The 12,295-nt window shown below is 43.6% G+C and overlaps 1 protein-coding gene across 1 annotated transcript in view; it reads right to left on the reverse strand.

The window, feature by feature from the left end:
• Window positions 1-12,295, reverse strand: part of LOC132890371 (protocadherin-1-like) — a 160,864-nt gene that overhangs the window by 27,236 nt on the left and 121,333 nt on the right. Inside the window, 1 exon segment of the mRNA XM_060927179.1 lies at window positions 6,465-6,684. Within this exon segment, the coding sequence (XP_060783162.1) occupies window positions 6,465-6,684 (220 nt within the window).

Raw genomic sequence — 12,295 nt, forward strand, 5'->3', positions numbered from 1 at the left:
GCTAACTCTCACTGTCTGCTGGGGTTAAAGCCCAAGTGTGCACTCTCTGGCACAGGTCAAGTGTGTATATACTGTATACACACACACACACACACACACACACACCAAATAAACACAGAAACCGTGTGAAGGCCATAGTGGGATGTGTGTGTGTGTGTGTGTGTGTGTGTGTGTGTGTGTGTGTGTGTGTGTTTATTCAGTGAGTGGGTGCCAAACAAAGCGACACGGTCCCTCAGGAGCAGATAAAGACGTAAAATTAAAGAGTCTCTTTAGTGTAAATGAAATATTCATCGCTTCGAGTGTTTGGATTGTAAAGTAAACATTCTTTTATGCAAATTGTTCGATTAGGCAAACAGCAGTCATGAATAATTTATTGGAATTTGCACAGTGTTTGATGAGTGAGAGCTTTTGACAGAGAGAGAAAAGGACAGGGATTTAATCTGCATGTGTGTGTGTGTGTGTGTGTGTGTGTGTGTGTGTGTGTGTGTGTGTGTGTGTGCATTATGAATTGTATTTATTACAAAAAGATGAAATATAATGGAATAAAAAGTGTCTTTCCACTGTCACTGACCATAACCATCTCTTTAATAAGATATATCTATGTCAGTGTGTGTGTGGTGTGTGTGTGTGTGTGTGTGTGTGTGTGTTACATCACCTCAACTGATCCTTATTTACACATCACTGTGGCGTCACAGACACACACTTCATCCAGCTTAGAACAAAACCATTCAAGGGGAAGTCACATCCTAAATGCTAGAGTTGATGAATAATTATTCTTCTTCGACTCTAAGAGAAAATGTGAATAATTTTTGATGTGGTGTCGATGAGGAAGTGTGACCACCACAGCTGAGATTGATTTAAATCTATGATTTGATGAGAACGAATACAGACGCAAACAAAGAAAAACAACATGAAGCAGCAATCATGTCGAGCCACGATAAAAGGTTTCATTCATCTCATTATCTGTAGCCGCTTTATCCTGTTCTACAGGGTCGCAGGCGAGCTGGATCCTATCCCAGCTGACTACGGGCGAAAGGCGGGGTTCACCCTGGACAAGTCGCCAGGTCATCACAGGGCTGATAAAAGGTTTCCCGATTAAATTGTGTCTCCATAAGCCGCCAGACTTCCTGCTCATGTTCACTTATTTGTAATTTTGCAACATAAAACCGATAAAAGTGTGGCGGAGCAGAGAGAGAGAGAGAGAGAGAGAGAGAGAGAGAGAGCATTGATGGGTTTCAGTAAAGCACAGAAATGCAAAACCGCTAATTCAGTTTATAAACACAATTACACACAGACTCGAGCACTGAGACACACAGGAACCACGACAGGAAGTGATCAGGGTGGAAAACACATTTCTGTAAAGTGCTGAAATGTGCAGTGTGTGTGTGTGTGGGGGGGGGGGGGGGGGGGTATGTACATTATAATTGATAATGATGATGATGTCATCCAGATGTGAGCAGCTGCAGTGAGTTAAATTCAGCCTTAAAGGGGACAGATTATGAAAAATTTACATTTTTAGTGCTTGTGCTCATACATTTGGGTATCTGGAGCCGACCAACACACACACACACACACACACACACACACACACACACACACACACACACACAGGTAAAACATTTACCTGGGACCAAAAAAGGTTGCCAGTTCGATTCCCTGGACCAGCAGGAGAATGTGTGAGTGGGAGGAGTGAATGAACAGCACTTTCCCCTCCCTCTGGAGCCCTGGCTGAAGTGCCCTTGAGCAAGTCCCCTAAACCCCAACTGCTAACCCAAACCCTGCCCACTGCTCTCTGTGTGTGTGTGTGTGTGTGTGTGTGTGTGTGTGTGTGTGTGTGTGTGTGTGTGTGTGTGTCTTTTCCTTCCTACCTTTACCACCAATACCAAACAATATCCTCTGTAGCGCAGTGGTCAGGAAAGTTTCCCACTGACTGGAGAAAGGACAAAGAGAGAGAGAGAGAGAGAGAGAGAGAGAGAGCAGCACTGTGGGGAAGTTGAGCCACTCCTCATATGTGTGTGTGTGTGTGTGTGTGTGTGTGTGTGTGTGTGTGTGTGTGTGTGTGTGTGTGTGAGAGAGATGATGGCCTGCTGCCTAAGTCCATTGTGGCTGCTCACTTTAGCTTCTCCACTAGTGCCTGCCATATTGAAGAAGTCCCCCCCCCCACACACACACACACACACGTCAATCATTATGATCTTCTTCCACAGGACTGGAATATTCTCACTCATGTTCTGTTTGTCTGTTTAACTTGTGCTATTTATTTCCTGATGAAAAATATTTTGGACTGAACAAACGGGAGAGAAGAAACTCGTCAGAGACTCTGTTTCTACTATTAATAATAATAATAATAATAATAATAATAATAATAATAATAATAATAATAATAATAATAGTAAGTGTGTGTGTGGCTGGAGTTTGGTGTGCTTGGCTTGCTGTAACTCTCAAAGTGCCAATACACTGCTGTTAGGCATGGATTACCCGAGACATAACAAAATGGAACCAATCCATCTCTCTCTCTCTCTCTCTCTCTCTCTCTCATGCTAATGTCTCCACTTCCTGTGGTACAAATGAAGAGATCTTCTCTGTGACAGAAACAGAGAGATGGCAATTTATTATTATTATTATTATTATTATTATTATTATTATTATTAGTAGTAGTAGTAGTAGTAGTAGAAGAAGAAGGAGGAGGAGGATTCACTCCATCCTTCATTAGTCAGTTATTCGTCAGCGCCTCTTCCTTTTCAGGGTCAGAAGGAAACTGGAAAATCCGGAGGAAACCCACACAAACACAGGAGGAATTTGTGAAACTCCGCACCTCACCTCATGGTGGAACCCTGGAGCTGTGAGACAGTAATGCTACTTATTATTATTATTATTATTATTATTATTATTGGTTGGAGCTGTACTTTAAACCCTTGATTCTTTCACATGATGGAAATTGGTCGTGAACGTTGCTTAGTTCAGCATGGTTAGCTGTTTGTGGGTGTGGCTTTGTTGCTGTGTAAAAGCTGCAAAAACACACGCCTCAATTTGCAATTTCAGCTCATCAACTTGGGATAGTTTTCCCAACCACAAGATTTTAATTAATTTTTTTAATGACCGTTATGTTCTCTGGCAGAGTAAATTAAACACACACACACACACACACACACACACACAGAGGGATCCATGGTGGGGTTTTTCTCCAAATATCTGGATGTGGGAAATTATTTTACTACAACTTTCACATTACCAGTTACAAGGTGTCACAAAAGCAGTATAACACACTGTCGAAGCCAAACTGTGCAGAGTGCTGTCTAACACACACACACACACACACACAGCATTGCACCACACTGTAATTACATGATATAATCATGACTTTTTCCTCTGCTAATAAGAATTCTTTAGGAGAGGCTGTATCAGCTCAGTGAAATGTTCTCCGTCTGTGTTCAGGTCGTTTGAATCAGAGCAGTGTGTTCTGTGTCATTAATGTATGCCGAATAAATTAGCATGTATATAAATAAAGCGTGACAAGGTGTGATATTGGCCCTGATGTATCTTTGAAGCAGATGGATGATGCGACACCTCACATCTCCGCCTGTTAAACTATTCCTTAAAACCATGTTTAATATAGCTCTGTGTGTGTGTGTGTGTGTGTGTGTGTGTGTGTGTGTGTGTGTGTGTGTGTGTGTTGTAGGATACACTGAGAGACAATATGTCCATTTAAAAAGGTCCAGAAAAACTCCATGGTGATATAATGATGGAAATGAGTGTTTAGGGAAATACAGACACTTTTATTCAAACACACGGTTCTGCTGCGCTGCTGTCCTTCTTACAGAATACAAATGTGTGTTCTGGGGTTTATTAAAGAACCATCATCCACATGGTTATCTCCACGGAGTCGATGACACAGTGATCACACACCATCACACTCTTCGGTCATGGTGAAGGGAACAAGTGGTTAAGGAATAAGGAAAGTGTTTTTAAAGCTAATCAGTGTGCTTTAGAGGCCATTAGCTTGTGTGATGAAGGGGTTCTGGAGTTCTGACAGAACCGGTGGACGCATGAGAACAGGATTAATCACTGCAGCAGAGAAACATCACCTACAGAACCCAGAACATCACTGTAACCCGGGCCGAGTCCTCAAAAGTGTTTTATTAAGGATGATGTCAGGGAAGACCACACCCACTATACCAACCACACCCACTATACCAACCACACCCACTATACTGACCATCCGTCTCGCTCTCTTCTCTCTTTCTGTCTCTCTTTATTTATAATTCTTGTTGCAGATTTGGGGGGGCTGGCTCCCCCCCATCAAAAACAAAAAAAGTTTTAGTATTGCAGATACCAAGATATGTCCACTGTTTTTGTTTAATTAATAAGTTTTAAAAATAAGCAAATTAAATGTTTATGTGGGATTGAGCTGAAAAGTGTATGGTATAAATTTATATTTAAGAGTCACTTCCTAGCTTAGTTTTTTTCGCTTGTGACACAAATGCAGTGAAACGTGAGCTGGGCAAGTCCTGTTGGATTTTAACAGGGCGCGAGAACTTTGTGCATCAACATAATAACATACTGTATTCCCGGACTGCACTGTAGACTCCATGTAAAGGGTGTATGCCATCCTTTTATGTTTATGGTATCATTAACACACGTTCACAAGCCAAAATGATAAGATGATGCAGCAGGCTTACGGCGTATACACACACACACACACACACACACACACACACACACACACACACACACACACACACGTGTCAGCTGTCTGGCTACTGCTCATATTAATTAATAGGGTCTCCCTGTACTCACTATACCCTGCGGATGTACATGGGGCACGTGCCGTTTTTGGGGCCGAGTCTCACTTTGATTTTTACGACAGCGGCTGGATCGGTCTGTGAGAGATGTTGATTTTTGCAACGGCTCTGAAGAAAATCTGCTTCCATCATCAAAAAAATGTAAGTATTTATTTCTGAATTTATATTTATCAATGTTTATAATATTTCCTCCACATCACAATATGTTATCTTGCCGTTCTTGGGTCTTAGAATTGTAAGTCATTCAAAATGCAGTAAACTACCCGGGCAGACCTGCGGTCAGAGGAAGGCACTGCACTGGCACTGCTGGATTCAGAAGTATTGAACACCCTATTATAGGCTCGGCCTGTGCCGGTACCCTCCTGTTCATCCACAGAGACATTAAACTGGATTATGACAAAGTTATTAACATGTTCACTACAAAGCACCCAAGATGGATGCTTTTTATTAATCCCCTGAGTCTTGGGAACTAAGAGTTATTATAGGACTTGTTCACATGCAGCTCACACAGTCAGCGTATCGTTCTCTCAGTCTGTTCGACTCAGAGCTCAGACTGCACTTACTGACTTTACTGTACATTATAGAAATGCAGCTCCTGCAGTCTGTGTTTATAGTTCTCTCGGTGTTCAGCTCTGTATTAAGTGGCCCCTGACAGTCCCTCAGTGTCCCTGGGGATATTCACGGTCTAATCTGGACACTGACTGTCCTGAGCAGGAGCTCAGACTGCAGTTACTAAAACAGCAATCATTTATTGCTAGAAGGTGTGTTGTGGTCAGTGTTCTACACCGCACTGTGTCATGTGGTCACGCATTATATGACAATGCAACTTTCATCAGTATGACCATATATCAGCTGTTCTTCACCTATACCTGCAATTCTGACAATATCATTTTCAGTAACTAATAAAATGGCTTTGAAAGTTCCTAGTTTTAAAACATATTTTTGAAATGGTAACTTTCTTTAAGAGATTTCATTTCTCCAGGCATTTAAACACTGCAAAGCTTCAGGGGGCCTCTGGTGGCCCCCGGACCCCTGGCCTTACTGGTTTGATGCCCTCCTTCCCATTTCCCTGGATCTGCCCCTGAATTCTCTCTCTCTCTCTCTCTCTCTCTCTCTCTCTCTCTCAGGTTAGAGCAGTACCTGCTGTAGTAAAGGACAGGATGCTCTTTATCTCTCAGCTGAAGGACAGTATTTATACCAACGCTGCACGTCTGCACAGTTTCACACCATACAGAGGAACCGTAGGGCTCTTTATGTTCTGTTTAGCTCTCGTGTGTGTGTGTGTGTGTGTGTGTGTGTGTGTGTGTGTGTGTGTGTGTGTGTGTGTGTGTGTGTACTTCCTGCTGTGCAGAGGTTGGTTGGAAGTCATTTAAGGGCCTCAAACTTGCACATAAGGACTTGTGTCTCTTATTGGCTCCCACATTACTTTTCATTTCAATGTCACTCTTAAAGTTTAGGAGTGACATTGCCTAACCCCACCCACTTCACTTCACATACAGTATCATGCTGATGCTAGATACAGTCGCCATCTGTAGAGAATTTAACTGGATGATGTTCTCAATAAAGGTGGAGCCAGGTAATTGTGTGTGTGTGTGTGTGTGTGTGTGTGTGAGAGAGAGAGAGTGAGAGAGCAGAAGGGGATGATGGGAGATATTGTCCTACCGTTCTCGGGGTGTTCGATCTCTCCAATGCTGCCATCTGGAGTCGTCCTCTCGTAGTGATCCTCAGGCAGTGCCAGTGGTCCGATCCTCGGCCCTGAAGAACTTTTACTGCTTGGTGTTTCTGATTCGTCCAATCCACTGTCATAGTAACTGTGCTGGGAGGAGTCCTGCAGGTCCTGCGCCTGATTGGCTGTTGAGAAGGTCACACGGCGGTGCGGCAGCTGTGATTGGACAAAGAGGGAAAGGAAATGGTTTTACAGGAATATGGATTTATATTTCCTGTTATATTTGTGTTTGTGTGTAAAAAAGATCTTGCTGGACCTGAATTCTGGAGCACAGACAGAAATTCTGAAAAATCTGCAAATATATTCATCTCTACTTTTAGATGATTATTTCACTAAAATTATGTCAGAATGTTTTATTGTCATTTAAAAAACACAACAGAAAATACTTTAAACTCTAAAAAAAATATGTCTAAATCCTCATAATCAGTGTGAGTTACTGACGCGTTTTGGTTTTGGAGATTTACACGCTGTAGTGAAAAAGAATCAGATCAAGCTGTCATCAGAGAGCAGCCGTCAAATGTCCAGTGTGCTGCTGCTCTGTCACATCACCATCACCACCATTATCATCATGATCACCATCATCATCACCACCATGATCATCACCATCACCACCATCATCATCATGATCACCATCATCACCATCACAGTCATCACCATCATCACCATCACATTCATCATCACCATCACTCATCACCATCATCATCACAATCATCACCATCACATTCATCACCATCATCACCATCACTCATCACCATCATCACCATCATCATCATGATCACCATCACATTCATCACCATCATTCATCATCATCATCATCATCATCATCATCATCATCACCATCACTCATCACCATCATCATCACAATCATCACCATCACAGTCATCACCATCATCACCATCACTCATCACCATCATTATCACCATCATCACCATCACATTCATCACCATCACTCATCACCATCATTATCACCATCATCACCATCACATTCATCACCATCACTCATCACCATCATCATCACAATCATCATGACCATCATCATCATGATCACCATCATCACCACCATAACAGAGAAGAGCTTACACACTCTGTAAGAGACAGAGCAGAGAGTTTTAATGTTTTTAAATAAAGAATAATTCTTTAATAAGACCAAAAGAACAGAAGTGATTAAAAATCCACTATAAAATAACACACACACACACACACACACACACACACACACACACACACACAGTTGTGGTGAATTTCTGGTGAGTTTAATGAAGAGTGTACAGTGTGTAACGTGGGATTCTGTAATTATCTCACAGAGTTACACACACACACACACACACACACACACACACACACACACACACACACACACACACACACACACCCCATGCTGACGGGGCTTATTGAGCAGAGCAGTACGTGTGTGTGTTAAACACACTGTGAGGCAGAACATACTCCGTTACAATGGAAACAGACAGCTCACAAATTGGCATCCAGAGTGAGACAAAGACCTCCGCGCACACACACACACACACACACACACACACACACACACACACACACACACACACACACACACTGTCCCTCAGCTCCTCCTCTCCAGCACTAATAAATCTCTTTCTCCCTGCGCTGTTTCTCCTGCTGTGAGAATCTCCACACGCTAAACTGCTTTTAACCTCCATGAGCATGTCCACCTCACCCCCCCCCCCCCCCACACACACACACACACGCTAAACAAAAGAACAGAGTCAAACCAGTAGACTAGAACTGAGGCAAGCTAAAAGCTAAAGCTGACACAAGTGTGTGTGTGTGTGTGTGTGTGTGTGTGTGTGTGTGTGTGTGTGTGTGTGTGTGTGTGTGTGTGTGTTTGGGGGGTGCTGGTTAAAAAGCTCCTCTATTCTTTCTCTTCATGTTCTGCTGCTGTTTGCCTCCAGCTAAAACAACACCACACCAACAACACCAACACCCCGTCATGTCAGGAATGACAGCGATGCCATGGGGTTGCAGTGGAAGTGCACTTGAGAGACTGAAGTACCTGTTCACAACAGAGAGAGAGAGAGAGAGAGAGAGAGAGAGAGAGAGAGAGAGGGTTCTTTGTGACTCTTTCAGGGTTCTATATAAATCTTTTACAGGTTCTCCACAGGGAAATGTGTTCAGTGTGAATGTAAAGACGTAGTCAGAAGTTTACATACAGGGCCATGTTGAGCTTTCAGTGATTTCCCTGAACTGTTATTTTACTGTGATTATGAATTTTTATACGACATACAATCAAAAATATTTGGTACATAAGTCGAGCTTGAACGTGTTTATTCTGGAATTTATTTTGAGTTTTCTTAAATCAACACAGGGTCAAAATTATACATACGCCCACTTCGATGATTAATTCAGTGGAGCTGAAAGTCCCAAATGGCTTTAACGCTCTAATGCCGCTTTTCCACTACAAACGCGGCTGAGCCGTGCCGTGCCGAGTCGAGCTGAGTCGAGCTGAGCGGGGCTGTTGGAGTTGCATTTCGACTACAACCGCGCTGAACCGTGCTGGCTGGAAGTGGGTGGACACATTGGGTGGAGTTAGCGAAAGTGGGTGGACGTCACGTGATGTCGTTAAGCAGCGCAAACAGTGACATCAGTGACAGTGGCGGAACAAGTCAGAGCCGGGCCGGGGGCGGGGCAAATGACCGGGCCCTTTATTAAAGCTTATCATAACATCATTTTAGGCTACAAAATGTCCGCAACTGCGGTGTTTACCAATTTCAACACTACCGGGTGCAACTATGTTATTTAGTACATCAAGTCCTTCAAACGAACATGTAACTCAGAAACAAAAAACATTAGGATACTGTACATGGCTCATAATAAAACAGCAATAGCCTATACTGCGCACATTATTTGAAGGGCATACGAATGAGCGCTCAGAGGCTGCAACGGTGACAGGAAGAGTCAGAAATAAAAGGAGGGCGGTGCAAACCTCACTGAATGCACTGTGTTTACCAATTTCAACACTACGGGGTGCAACTATGTTATTTTGTACATTAAGTCCTTCAAACGAACATGTAACTCAGAAACAAAAAAACATTAGGTGACATACTGTACATGGCTCATAATAAAACATCAATAGCCTACTGCGCGCATTATTTGAAGGGCATATGACGAGCCTTGCGCTCCGTGAACTCGTCCACGATGCTCTGTATGTCACTGATTCAGTGATCTTTTAAGCGGTAGTCTCACGACCCGGATAGTAAACAATAAACATGGAGGACATGGAGTCGTTAGTGTTGCTGGTCTTGGTGCTGTGGCTTGTTGTCACCGACAACGCGGACAGATACTGGCAAGAGCGTATAGATGAGGCGAGGCGCATAAGGCTTCAGAAATTCTCGTAATTCGTAATTCTTCTCCTTCCGGGTTTACGGTGTTTACAGATCCCAGCGTGCTCGCGGGGCGTGTGTGGGCATGTGAGGACACGCCTCCTCACCAATCAGTGCACAGGGGAGTGTCTGCTCACGCCCCCAACCTCACTCGGCACGGCTTGGCTCGCTTCAGCCCCACTCCAAAACGGTGCGAGTTTTAGGGGCTAAGCAGGGCTGAAGCGAGCTGAGTCGTGCTGGTTTTTGGTAGTCGAAACGCGAGCCGTGTCGGGCTGAAGTGAGCTGAAGCGAGCTGAAGTGAGCTGAAAAAGGGTAGTGGAAAAGGGCCATAAGACCCCTTAACTTCCTGTTAGTGATGATGAGTGACTGCAGCTGGAAGCTTCTCTGTGCAACATAAAAAGGAGTTTGATTGACACTCATTGGATTGACCAGCACACAGTACAATGGGAAAGTACAAGGAGCTTAGTGCAGATCTAAGGAAGAGGATCATGGTTTTATACTCAGGAATGTCTCTTGGAGCCATTTCTAAACAACTGCAGAGTCCAAGATCATCAGTTCAAACAATTGTATGTAAGTAGAAGTTACTGGGAGATGAAGCCACTTTGCTGGAAGACGATCCACCCACCCACCTCAGCGGAGAGGAAATTGGTTCAGATGGTCAGAAACCACCAAGGTACAGACCTGCCATGAACTGGAATCTGCTCGAACCCCAGTGTTACTGTCTACAGTCAGGGGAGTTTTACATCACCATGGACTGAGAGGCTGCTGCCCAAGAAAGAAGCTCCGACTCCAAAATCCACACCTTCAAGCTGAAGTAACGTTTGCAGCTGACCACATGGAGAAACAAAAAGACTTCGGGAGGAAAGTTTTATGGTCAGATGAGACAAAGATGGAGTTGTTTGGCCACAATGACCAGAGATGCAGAGGAACACTGTACCAACTGTGAAGCATGGTGGTGGTGGTGGCATTAGGCTCTGAGGCTGTTTTACTTCCAGTGGAACTAATGTATTGCACAAAGTGGATGGAATCATGAAGGAGAACTACCTCAAAATTCTTCAGTATATCCTGAAACCTTTAAAAACCTCTACACAGTTGTGTATTCCAACAGGACAACAACCCGAAACACACATCAGAGCTGGTTGTGGAGGATAAAGCAGAAGAATATAAAACTTAAAACAAGTCCTGACCTCAACACTATAAAAAATATGTGGACTGTGTTTAAAAGTCTGGTCTGTTCCAGGAAACACACACATTTAATTGAACTCAAACAATTCTGCTAAGAAGAGAGAACAAATATCCAACCAGAACTCTGACAGAAGCTTGTTGATGGTGAACAAAAGCATCTGGTGAAGGTGGAACTCGCTAAGGGACATTTAACCAAATATCAGGTGGCTGTATGTATATTTTTTTCCTCTACCAACTTTGTTGAGGAGGTTATATTTTCCCTCTGTTTGTTTGTTTGTCTTTTCCCAACATAACTCAAGAGGATTTTGATGAAATTTTGAGGAAAGGTGGGCCATAAGCCAAGGAGCAATTGATTAGATTTTGATGCAAATCCGGTTATATATGTGCTTTTATATCAGTATACACTCATCTCATCTCATCTCATCTCATCTCATCTCATCTCATCATCTCTAGCCGCTTTATCCTTCTACAGGGTCGCAGGCGAGCTGGAGCCTATCCCAGCTGACTACGGGCGAAAGGCGGGGTTCACCCTGGACAAGTCGCCAGGTCATCACAGGGCTGACACATAGACACAGACAACCATTCACACTCACATTCACACCTACGCTCAATTTAGAGTCACCAGTTAACCTAACCTGCATGACTTTGGACTGTGGGGGAAACCGGAGCACCCGGAGGAAACCCACGCGGACACGGGGAGAACATGCAAACTCCGCACAGAAAGGCCCTCGCCGGCCCCGGGGCTCGAACCCGGACCTTCTTGCTGTGAGGCGACAGCATTAACCACTACACCACCGTGCCGCCCTCAGTATGCACTGATCCAGGATTTTTTTTTGTCTTTTCCCAATGTAACTCAAAAAGTAGTGAACAGATTTTGATGAAATTTGGTGCACAGCTTCAGGATGATCTGAGGTTGAAGTGATTTGATTTTAATGTTGATATGTGGCTTGGTGGAGGTCTGAACTCTACTGAGTGCCCTTCGAGTTGACCTTGTGTTGATTTCAGAAAAGTCAAAATAAATGAATACTCATGCACAAAATGTTTGTGTTGACGGTGGAGTGGCTGCTGCTTTATGTCCCAGGGCTCCCCTCATGGTACCGTCGCCTCAGGCGTGATCAGTGGGGATCAATACGTTTATTAGGGATAAAATTAGTTCATGTTTAAAATCTTTATTTTTCTGTAAAGTTGCTTTGTGACAGTGTCTGTTGTTAAAAGCATGATACAAACACACT

Source organism: Neoarius graeffei, chromosome 8, assembly GCF_027579695.1.
Source record: "Neoarius graeffei isolate fNeoGra1 chromosome 8, fNeoGra1.pri, whole genome shotgun sequence".
In the NCBI taxonomy this organism is placed as follows: Eukaryota; Metazoa; Chordata; class Actinopteri; order Siluriformes; family Ariidae; genus Neoarius; species Neoarius graeffei.